Source organism: Formica exsecta, unplaced genomic scaffold (genome assembly GCF_003651465.1).
Source record: "Formica exsecta isolate Colony F162 unplaced genomic scaffold, ASM365146v1 scaffold83, whole genome shotgun sequence".
NCBI classification, from domain to species: domain Eukaryota; kingdom Metazoa; phylum Arthropoda; class Insecta; order Hymenoptera; family Formicidae; genus Formica; species Formica exsecta.
Genome location: NW_021853600.1, coordinates 534793 through 546224, shown reverse-complemented (window position 1 = coordinate 546224; position 11432 = coordinate 534793). Strand labels below are relative to the sequence as shown.

General features: G+C 31.4%; 2 protein-coding genes across 2 annotated transcripts; one reads left to right on the top strand and one right to left on the bottom strand.

Moving 5' to 3' along the window:
- The first annotated feature begins 3602 nt into the window (after nucleotides 1-3602).
- On the top strand, nucleotides 3603-6221 carry LOC115244695 (short coiled-coil protein B). Its single transcript, XM_029822574.1, has 4 exons — nucleotides 3603-3777; nucleotides 4308-4427; nucleotides 4705-4791; nucleotides 4880-6221. The coding sequence occupies exons 1-4, from the start codon at nucleotides 3705-3707 to the stop codon at nucleotides 5020-5022; spliced, it is 423 nt and encodes a 140-aa protein (XP_029678434.1). The 5' UTR covers nucleotides 3603-3704; the 3' UTR covers nucleotides 5023-6221.
- LOC115244694 lies at nucleotides 5312-11432 on the bottom strand. The gene is made up of 7 exons (XM_029822572.1): nucleotides 11412-11432; nucleotides 11191-11311; nucleotides 10811-10863; nucleotides 9555-9792; nucleotides 7367-7560; nucleotides 7092-7195; nucleotides 5312-6594 (listed from the first exon to the last, which is right to left on the bottom strand). Exons 1-7 carry the CDS (start codon nucleotides 11425-11427, stop codon nucleotides 6406-6408), a joined length of 915 nt encoding a protein of 304 aa, XP_029678432.1. The 5' UTR covers nucleotides 11428-11432; the 3' UTR covers nucleotides 5312-6405.

The window sequence follows — 11432 nt, the reverse complement described above, 5'->3', positions numbered from 1 at the left end:
TAATTTAAATGAAATATTAATAATTAAAATTAAAATTAATATTTAAATATCTAATAGTATAAAGGCAATCCGATTTGCATAATTTTATATTTTTAAGATACTCGATTAAAAATATCACAACACTTTTAGATTTTAATCACAAATTAAGATAAAATCGAGTTTACCTTTAATCTGCCTCCTCTCCTTCCCCTTAGAATTATGTACATGTAAGTCCAAATAAATTTCACCTTCTATCATTTAATTTAGATATACGAAGAGATAATGTAACGCGAGAATATTAAGTGGCCATCATAAAATAAACAATGAGTTATGCAAATATATTGAGTTTTGATGAATTTACTTACCAAATGCTGATCTGCTACATTGCCGTACCTCATCAAATACTGGAAAAAAAAATACTGGTGAAATATATTTATATGAAATTTAATTTATATAAGCTTCTCGCAAAAATCAAACTGATCAAACTTCACTTTTTATAAATTTTTTTATTTAATCGTGAAAAATATATAAAATAATCTTAATGTATAAAATTATAAAATAATCTTTTTATATTTATTTTAATATAATATATGTATCTGTATTAATTTAAATAAAATCTAAATTTAATTATAAAAGTATGATTAAAATGATAGCAAAATGCCAGTATTAAATTAACAAAATTTAATATAATCAAAATTTTATGATATATAATGTTTCTCGTATTTAACGAGAAACATTATGTTTATATATGTTCAATGTGTGGAGAAACAAACAGACAGATAAATAGATAGATAGATGGATAGATAGAGAAGAGAGAGAGAGAATGGAGAGAGAGATAGATACAGAGACAAAGAGAGAGATAGAAAAAGAGCGACAAACAAGCGCAGAGAAAAAGAAATAAAGAGACAAAAAAAGAAATAGTATACACATATTTTAAACATTTTATTAAATAATACTCAAAATATCAATACTACTTTTTTTATTCAAAATCTGTGAAAAGATGAAATAGCAGGTGATGCGTTTCTCGAAATGTGCAATTATTATAAATAGACAATAATTAAAATAATTATGTAATAATAATAAATAAATTTCTTTACCAGTCGCTGCTTCGTCTGTTTTCTAACCGTATGCTTCCGGTGATATTTCACAGAAAGGTCAACGAGCGATATTTTATCAGCCATTCCTGACATTTATTCATCTGGAAAATGCAAAGAATACATATTATTTCAGCATCTCGCATTATGTTTCTATCGTAAAACGAATTACGAAACAATTAACCTCGCATACCTTAATTCATATAATTATAGCTCATACACTCAAAAAAGTGGTATTGCAACTACAGCAAAAATTTTCTGGGTGCGCAAAATTAACTGAGGTACATAAATGATTAGCAAATACTGTGATATCGCATATGTTTCGCATTTAATCAATCTAAGTGACAGAGACAGAATTTATATCTGAACTGTTTGTGAAATTTAGAAAGAATGTTTTTCTGTGGCGCCTATCCATGTTAAGGCCAATCATACTCGTTATAAAGTTTGGCTGTGGTACACAAAAAAAATTAGCGGCAAGAAACAAATAAATATATAATCCTCACATCTAACATATTTGTATAACGCGCCCAATCTATCCAGCTCTTTTAAACAATTTCTCTCAATTTTTCGATGCTGCAGTTATAATTGGCAGTTATATTTCTCACAAAGAGTGTTCTAGCTGTAGTATCGAAACTCATATTTATCCAATGCAGTGATTAACATTTGGCAATGGGACCTAAATTTTCTAGAAGATATTATTAGAATATTGCTGCTATAAATTCTATATGTAACAGACAATATTCTAACAGATACAAAAAATAGCGATAAATTTTTGTTGTGACACCTAGAAATCTACCTATATCAGCAAGACATTTTTTTGAGTGTATATTATTATAATTCTCGACACTTTTCATGTTTGCATAAAACTCCGATATACTTCGCGGGTAAATACGAGATGAAAGAAAATATTCTCAAATAACGCGAATTAACGCTAACAAACCATCGCCGTGTTAATAATCGACCGACGTCGAAAAACGATTGATGATTGAGAAAACGCAGTTAATCACACTCACACGCGTTTATTTATGTACGTTACATTATACGCCCAATACTTTTGTATAAACACGATATGATACCTTATATTTAAACGCGGACTTAATTATGTTTGACGAGAATAAAACGAGTATATAACGCGGACGTGTTTTGCGTGCGTTATTCCAAAGAGGCGGCGACGCGGAAAATGGTGGAAAAGCGCGAAAGTAGGTACGAAATATGGCAACCGGTTTGAACGTGGCACTGCGTCCCGGCAATGTGACGTCACATTCACACATTCGCAATAGAGCGAAATATATACCGCGAAAGAAGTTAAATCAAAAGCCCAAAAAAGCATCGGTTAAATTCATCTTATTGTTAGACAATTTCTAATTAATTCGCAGCAGAGGCGAAATTTTATTCTCTCTCTCTCTCTCTATTATACTCTATTAAATATATTTTATTATGTATTCTATATTATATATTTTATTATATATATATTTCTATTATCGTGTATTTAGATATGTGCGTATTGATATATGGTACGTAAAATTATAAACAAAACTCGGTGTTATCATCACAGATAAATAATGTAAACTTGATTAAAGTTTTAAGCTCTCTTTAGACAATCTATAATTTACGAAGATTAAAGTCAGCATCTCTTTGTTTTTTATTCATTTTACTTAAGTATAAAATAAACCTCTGGACGAAGTAGACGACAGCAAACATATTTTTCTTCGATCTGCTGAAATGTTGGCTTAAACCATCAGGCGACTGCTTGTGAGATTCGACACGATAAGCGATAATTTACGTGGTTGAAATATATATAGTACTTATCACGAACAATGACACGCACCAAATGGCGACTGCATCGACAATATTGAGAAACGCGCGCGGAAATGAAATAATTTTAGCCTCTAAGGGTACGTTCGAAAATCCTACTTGTGGGGTAAAATAACATTGAATTGACCAATCAGGATAAAGAAATCTTTGCTCTTTTTGTTACTTCACTCTATCGGGAGGATTTCTGAACACATCCTAAAAATGGACATGACGGGTGACGACGGCGCTGCTGTGCGCAAATTTAAATGTTACCATAGTTACATAACGAAAACGCCAGCGTGACGTCACGTCGGACATTCAAAACGATCGCTATATTTCGTACGCTTTTTCGCACATTCTCGCTAATTTTCCGCATCGCCGCCACTTTGGAATTACGTACGTAAAATATCCAAGTTATATATTCGTTTTATTCGTCAAAAATAAATAATTCCACGTTTAAATAAGTATCAGGAATGTTTACAAAAATATCGGGCGTATCCTCTCGCTCTTGTCTTTATAAAAGTGTGTAACAGTATCGACATTGTGTCTCTTACCCGGTGCATCTAGTTAAACTACAGCTTTAAATCACGTAAATTACATGAAAGATGAATGAAACTTGATATGTAAACAAGAAAATCATTTAATTATACATATAAGATTTATTACAGTATAGGCGGTTGAGACCGATGGCGCCGCGAAGAAAAAATCGCGATATCTCGATTGGCTCTCTCGCGTCCGGGGATCGATAAAGTTAAGTCAATCGCAGGTTGCGTGGTGCGTCAGTCCGTCAGTTGAGTCGTGTGTGATTCCTGGTAATTCCAATTCGCAGGTACCGATATGTCAGCGACAATGACAGCCAAACTGCAAGATGACATGAATAGTATACCTCTCGCAGACGATGATCCGCAGGGTGAGTGCTTGGAGTTACTTATTCCGTGACGTCTCTCGCAATAGCTGTTGCTATCCCCGCTATCGATGACTTATAACCTAGCAAGTTTATTGCGAACTTACTTTGCACGTCAAATTCTTATCCAAATCTTCATTTTTATTAGCGCCATTTACTTGGCTTTGCTCATTTCTTCTGACTAGCTTTTATCTGTCTGTATTGACATTGTATTTGTTGATATTAGTATGAAAATTAGATCAGCCATATTTAAGACACTGAATATATGTACTGATAAGTGGCAATATAATGTATTCTCTATTTCTCAGAACCTGATTTTGCGATATAAAAACGACACTTAATATTAGTTAGATCTGAGTATTGTCGCTTTCTTTTATATTTATCGATTATATTTTTCGCTTACGAATCCTTGGGAATCCTTAATAATTTGCACATTCTACGCATAATGCAGTTTGTCCTGTGACAACTGTAGCTTTCTGATTTTTTTTATTTGTATTGTGGATAACTTGCTAAAGTTATTTCTTACACATTCATAGTAATAATACCAGAAGAGGAAATCTTGGACAATGCTTCGCATATATCTGATGCGCTAGGAAGAGGACGTAGTATGGATTCTATTCCATCGACATTCACTAACGGAAGCTGTAGTCCAAATAGTAAGTAATATTATCGATCTCTTATGATGTCAAAGAAAAAAAGTATATAGTTGATTTTTAATTTTTTGTATAATTTAGATGAATATAATACATAATATTAATTAAATAGAATCTTAGTTCCTATTTTTAAATCTCTTGTCTAATTTTATTATACATTTATTATATACATTTTATTTAAAAATTATAACAATGTTGATCTCTTTAATTTTTGATTTTATAAGATTACAACATGGACAAATAAAAAAGCAGTATGTAAAAAGATTGAAATTGATTATAGGTTTAGATCCAGATATCAGCCCAGATGAACAGGAGGAGAAAGCTAGACTGATTGCGCAAGTTCTCGAACTGCAGAATACTTTAGATGGTGCGTGTATACTTTAACAAAAGTTTATGTTACAGATGGATGTATGTGTTGGTATTTTCTAATATGTAAATATATGTATTTTATTTAGATCTGTCACAGAGGGTGGACAGCGTGAAGGAAGAAAATCTCAAGCTGAGAAGTGAAAATCAGGTTCTGAGTCAATACATTGAGAATTTAATGTCAGCATCGAGCGTGTTTCAGTCAACGAGTCCTAACACTAAGAAGAAGTAAACAACCAAATTAATTAAATAAATTAGATTAAATTATTAAATTATATATATAAATTCATGAGCCAGCTATACAGAATCTTGAAATAATTGTAATTGTTTTGAATATCTTCAAAAACATGTGTATTTAATCATGCATTTAATTACAATTTCTTATTTAACAAAGCAAAGTATCTCTGATAAAACAATCTACTTTTATCAGTCAAGTATAATCAAATATCCTTTTAAAATAATTAAGACTATTTATAATGCATTCACTGTGACTGTGACTTGAAACACGCTCTTATAGTTACAATCGTATGCACCAAAGAGTCTTGCATTTCTATAATTTTTACAAAACATAAATGCTGTGCAAACTTTTAAAGAAACCTGCTAAGTAATTATTTTATATACAATATAAAAAAAATTTCAATTTTTAATTTTAATTTCCAAAATTTTCAATTTTTTTATTTAGGATTAATTAATTTAGCTGAGACATATATAATGCATTATATAATATTAATAATATGTTTGTTATAATTTATTGTCTGAAGTAAATAATATATAAAATCAAGTAAAAAAGTTTTTAAATAATTTGACAATTATATTTTTTATTGTTATTTATATATAATATATGCGCTGTTAATTTCATTTAATCAATTTTATATACAACTAATGTATTTCGTTCATACATTTGCTCTTTGCATTTATATACATTTTCAGCAGTTTATCCGATATGCGCACTTTACATTTGCGAAACTAAGTATCAAGAAATTTGGAGCCACGTATACATTTCGTCGAAATACCTCTTGTTTTAATACAAACTCTTGCTTCGAAATTTTGACATATTTATTATATATGCATTGTATGTAGATGTACAAAAGAGATAATTATATACAATTAGAATACGCTATAATTGATGACATATGAAAAATTAATATGCTACATATATAGTATACGTTACGAGCAAGATGCGAGCTAGTTTAAAGTTTGCTATTTATGACGGAACGAGTTGATTTTTAAAGATGACACATACGTGCAGTCATCTTGCTTGTAAGCGTATCGAATCGACACGATTGACGCATAATAATAAATATATATTTACCGCAAATGAAAAACTGCAACTTGCGATAGAGTTTCAGTTTGAGGGCACAAGCAGAATGCACAATCCTAAATTATCCCATTGTTGAGTAAAACAGTGTTATAATAAACATTATATTCTATTGGAACGTGTTGCTATTCGATCAGTGCCTCGATCGAATGAATTTTTTATCAAGCGGCATCATTTTTTTTTCTCATAAAACACTCATTTATCATTGTCCTGGGTTCCTTTTCCGAACAATAAGTTTATAATGAATAAAATATAAGAAGCATGCCTATGTGCTAAAACTTTCCGATTAATTCTCGATTAGTCCTCTTGGATAGCCGAAAATTGTATTGCTTTTTGCCCCCAAGATGTTTTCGGGCCTGGCTTTGCTCGTCCATTCTTCTTTATCCCTATCCACCATCCATAATGCACGTATTTGCGCGATCGAAATGCATCGTAGGAACCTATACTCCATTGTTCCCATTCGGTATTATCGTTAGTCATATTTATCTGGAATCAAAATATATAAGAGACAAGTTAGATCTACTAATAATCGATTTTAACCATCTTCAAATTTTCATTAATAAATATTTAGAGAAGTGATTTATCAACTACATGGATTGTGTTTAAGTAATTTTTATTATCCTTAACAAACTCTTAAGTGATTTTTTAAAAATAATTTTATCAAATTAATAATTATGCTGACTATTATATTTTTATTATTAAATAGAATTAGAGAGTCTTGTTAAAATTATTGTGAGAATTAGGTTGAATAAAGTCATTGAGATAATTTTATAGAACTGTGTAGAATTTTACCCACGGCATTATAGAATGCTATGTATAAAATTTGCAGATATAAATAGCGTTGCGCAACATGTTATACTTCATATTTCTCTCGGTAGTAAAAGCTTTTTTCATAACGTAACAATACATAGAAAGGCATTTTGCATTACATTTTTATATAGACAATATATTCTTTCTCTCCATATTTTATATCTATATCATACCTCTCCATATAATCGTCCTTTTTTATTAAATGCCAAATAAAGCCCCGTTTCGATACTTTGTATTCTAATAACGCCGAAAGATACCGGCGTCACGTGAAGCAGAGCTGCAAAAGTATAATCTCTTACAAAAATTATAATTTATGATGTTAATAATAATAATGATAGCAATAGTTGTAAATAGTACTTGTACTTGTACTAGACATATATAACATATCTTGGGTCTTTATTTTACTCCGGTCATTACTCCGGTTAACATTTCGTGACAATGGAAATACCGTGCGACTCTTTGTTGCCGGATAATCCTCGGATTCGTCCGGACGGTGTAATTGCCAGATGATACCCTGTTCGGCAGTACAGTTTTATTATCCGACAATTATAGACAGGATTTTTCGCTGGCTGTCGGGGATCCCATATTACGTATGGCGTATATTTGCGTGGTTTGGAATTGCGTTCGACGTTACGCGGCGTTCTATAATTACAATCCGATAATAACTCATAAATACCTATGTTACATATTATGTAATAGAGAGAGAGAGACAGAGAAAAAAAAAATCTATTCTTTATGCAAAAGGAGTTCCATCACACAAACTAAGATTAATACGCATATCAAAGAATAATATATATCAAGAAAATGATAAAAAAACAAAAATTGTATAAATAAATAAAAAGAACAAAAAAAAGCAATATATATATATATGTCTGTCTGTGAATGTGTGTATGGAGTCACATACATACGTTCATACATAAAAACAAAAGTATATGAGAGCTATAAAGATTGTGTTAATTAAGAACATTAACGGTATGGCAAATTAGTTCTATAATTACAATGGACATGAAACAAAATTACATGAGAAATAAAAATGTATTGCATTTTTAGAAAAGTACTCTTAGGAATAAAAAGAAATTGTAATAGTCTCTCACTTATATTATAATTAACAGAACCCTCGTGAAATGTGTATAATAGTACTAAATTAATATTTCATTATATATATATATATATATATATGTGATATTTTTTTCGAGTTTTTAAGTATATTATGTCTCTTAAGCCGTCAGTCGTTGGAAATGTCTTTGCCTTTATGAAGGGTGTTCACACCGTTATATAGATGCTGGAAAATATATAGGTCGGCCAGTTTTTCAGGTCAGCAAGCCTCGTGAATGAAGCGCATCACTATACTGTAAACGCTCTCGCGCACTTCGTTATTTTAAACCGATTCTCGAGGGGAGGAAACGAAATGTCAATAGGCTTTGTGTGCGAGAGTTACGCGAACAGCTTGGTCGTCATCAAAAAGATAAAGTATTAAAGCGGTTAATTTTAATGGCTTCGTATACAAGCCGTGCCAATAAACCTACTGTGTAAATAAAATTCACTTCCACGCGAAAATAAACAATATATTCGCGAACGAAGCTACGTATTTTTATTTTATTTATCGGAAAATATAATTTAGGATTAATGTATCAAATTTTGTTCAAAGAACGAATTTTTTTTTTCTTTTTTTTTTTTAAAGAAATTTAATAGGTAATTTTCCAAGAAGGAATATTCAATCTATTAATTTTTATTTAATAGTATATCTGTTGTCTTTATTTACTGCTGTATCACTTTTATTTATTACTTCTTTATTACTATAATTACTGTAATATATTTTTCAGATATCTTTTAAGATATCTAGAGATTTTCAAGATATCTTATTAAAAGGGAGAGATATCATATCTATTATATTAAAGTATATCTCATCACAAGTTACTATAAAAATTAATGTTTATTAATTATTTTCTTAGCTATTATTTTGAGATTCTAAAAAACTTCTTTTATGCAATGCAAAATCTTTCTTTTAATAGAAAGTTAAAAAAAAGATAATTCCTTTTTGTATTTGTGTGTGAACGGGATGAAATTCCGTTTCTATTCGAATGGTGCAAATTGCATCTCGCCAAATACGTCAGAATGTCAATCATAATTTCGCACGTCATGGCGGGAACTTGCTGAATTCACGGGAAATTGTAGTCGCAATACTACGTACGACACTATGCTCGCGTTTGATACCGTTAATGACACAAACTACACCCAATGCATCTGCTGACCCTGTGGCGATATGGAGCAGAAAGTTAATCGAGTCAAGTGATCAATGAATGTACGTTATAATGTTGGAGGGCGACTAGGTAGGTAGACAAACGCATTTGCCGTGTATCTAGTGACGGCCAGACATTTTACCTTGTCCCATTAATTATGCTAATCCGTTCATTTACGCGAATTACACGTTTCTAGATTTCTCGTAGATGAAATGCAAGGGACATGCATCAAAGTTAATTATTACCATTCTTTGCAGATTAGACGGTAATTTCCGCATTTTACATTGAGATATTTTTTAAATTACACTTTTAAATGCAAAATATATAGAAATCGCTAATTATATGCGTGTGGCGCGTATTCTCGATTTAATTATATATCCAGTTGATCATATATACCCGTTCCCGTCAAAGGTGACGGTCGTGGTCGGAGGTCTTTTAGTTTCCCTCTTCTTCCGGATATCGCGAGCGATTTTTTTCCCATTTTCCATTACGTCATCGTCTTCCTGAAGAGATAGTTCCGTGTCATAACTATCATCGCTGCAACTATCATCGATATCGCTGCACTCCTCGTCGCATGTTGGTGGTTCTAGATTCTCGTGAATCCAGCGCAAACTCATTTTCGGTTTCCTTGCTGCTGCATAAATTCATGGATACATATTTACACCGCACACTTGGTATTGTATTATAAATGTGGCCATCTAATTTACTTCGTTAATACTAAAACCGCATTCAATGCGGTTGTCATTAACCAAGAATCATCATAGCCACATTTGCGGCTAAATGTGAGATGTAACTATGGATCATAATAAATGTATATTTATGAGTTGCTATATCGACTATAGCAAAGGACATAAAATTTGACAAATTGCTCAAACATATAAATTTATGCATTTTCAATGACAAAGTTGGTGAGGACAATCACACGTTCAAAAAAACATTGAACTGTTTCCTAATGACATCAAATCAATAATTATATCACATCAAGGGACGAAATCTATATAATAACTTTTATATATTAAAATTATTATATATTGATTTACCAACGAAATCGCATTTAATCATTTTTTAATTCATCCAATAATATGAATATTTCTATTTTTATTTCATTGCGTGTTTTGTTGTATTTTTTTAATTTGATAGTACAGCTATATTTTTACATTAATTGAAATGATACGATTGAAATTTACAAAAATTTTTCATTATCTTTTTGCTATTTTATAACTTGTTTCTTATATGAATCTTTCTGATAATCTATCTCTATGAATATCCTTAAAAAAAGTAACTTTATGCGCTATGATTATTTTATCAACAAAGTCAAGATGGTTTTAACACTTTAGAATAGTGTTATATTCCGGCATTCGAGAAAAAAGATCTATGAGATAGTAAGTAAAATCTCTATCTGAATGTTGGGAAGCACCCACGCGTGCAAAATATTTTTTATTCAGAGTAGGAGAGTAGTATAGTATTATAGTACTCGAGATTTAACGGTGGTCTCGGTCTACTAGCGGCCATGCGTATCGAGTGTGCAGATAATTGCGCATCGGGTCGTACTTACGCACCAATAACGTTAAACTAATTCAATAAGAGTAGAAATATGTCAGGCGAATTAAGCACAACGCATTCAAAAAAAAATTTTCCAGAGATATACGTACAATTATTAACTTGAGTCTTCTTCCAACTTGACACATTGATAGCAGCATATGCACTAATTATTTACAGCAAATGTTACATCGTATTATTTATAAGAGAAGCACTAAACATTGAATATATTACAGTATATTACATTATATTTTTTTCACATATGTACACATATATGTGTCGTATAAAATATTTTGAAAAATTAGGAAATTATATATATGTAAGGCTGAAAAATAAATTCTGTCGAACTTTGTTCACATAATCAAGAATAGAGTAGAAAATAAATTTTTTCTCGGTCACACGACACTTTGGATAGATCCGATGAAAAAAGTTGATCTCTTCCGCGCGCACGAGGATGCGTCAAGCTTTGATGATCGTGCAAGCACCCACCTACCTGGATGTTCCACGTTTATCACGCGACTGAGCCCGATTCTCCGATGGCTCGTCGAATAATAGCAGACATGACGCCGGCCTACTGACAGTCACCGCCGTCGACGTCGGCGGTCTGCAGATTCCTGGTGGAACGATTTAAAAATGGAGCACGCCTCCGAGCGCATGCACGCGCATCTTTTTTAAAACCCTCTTTAGAGAACTATTATTAATCATTAGACGTACCATTCTGGAGATACATACTTT

Bases quoted from the DNA above. Each gene is read 5' to 3' on its own strand.
- LOC115244695 (XM_029822574.1), top strand. From the start codon at position 3,705: ATGTCAGCGACAATGACAGCCAAACTGCAAGATGACATGAATAGTATA. The intron at 3,778-4,307 runs GTGAGTGCTTGG...ACACATTCATAG, and splicing joins CGCAGACGATGATCCGCAGG to TAATAATACCAGAAGAGGAA. The intron at 4,428-4,704 runs GTAAGTAATATT...AATTGATTATAG, and splicing joins CGGAAGCTGTAGTCCAAATA to GTTTAGATCCAGATATCAGC.
- LOC115244694 (XM_029822572.1), bottom strand. The intron at 7,561-9,554 runs GTATATATGATC...TTGTAATTATAG, and splicing joins GTCACCTTTGACGGGAACGG to AACGCCGCGTAACGTCGAAC. The intron at 6,595-7,091 runs GTATGATATAGA...TTTTGATTCCAG, and splicing joins AAGGACGATTATATGGAGAG to ATAAATATGACTAACGATAA.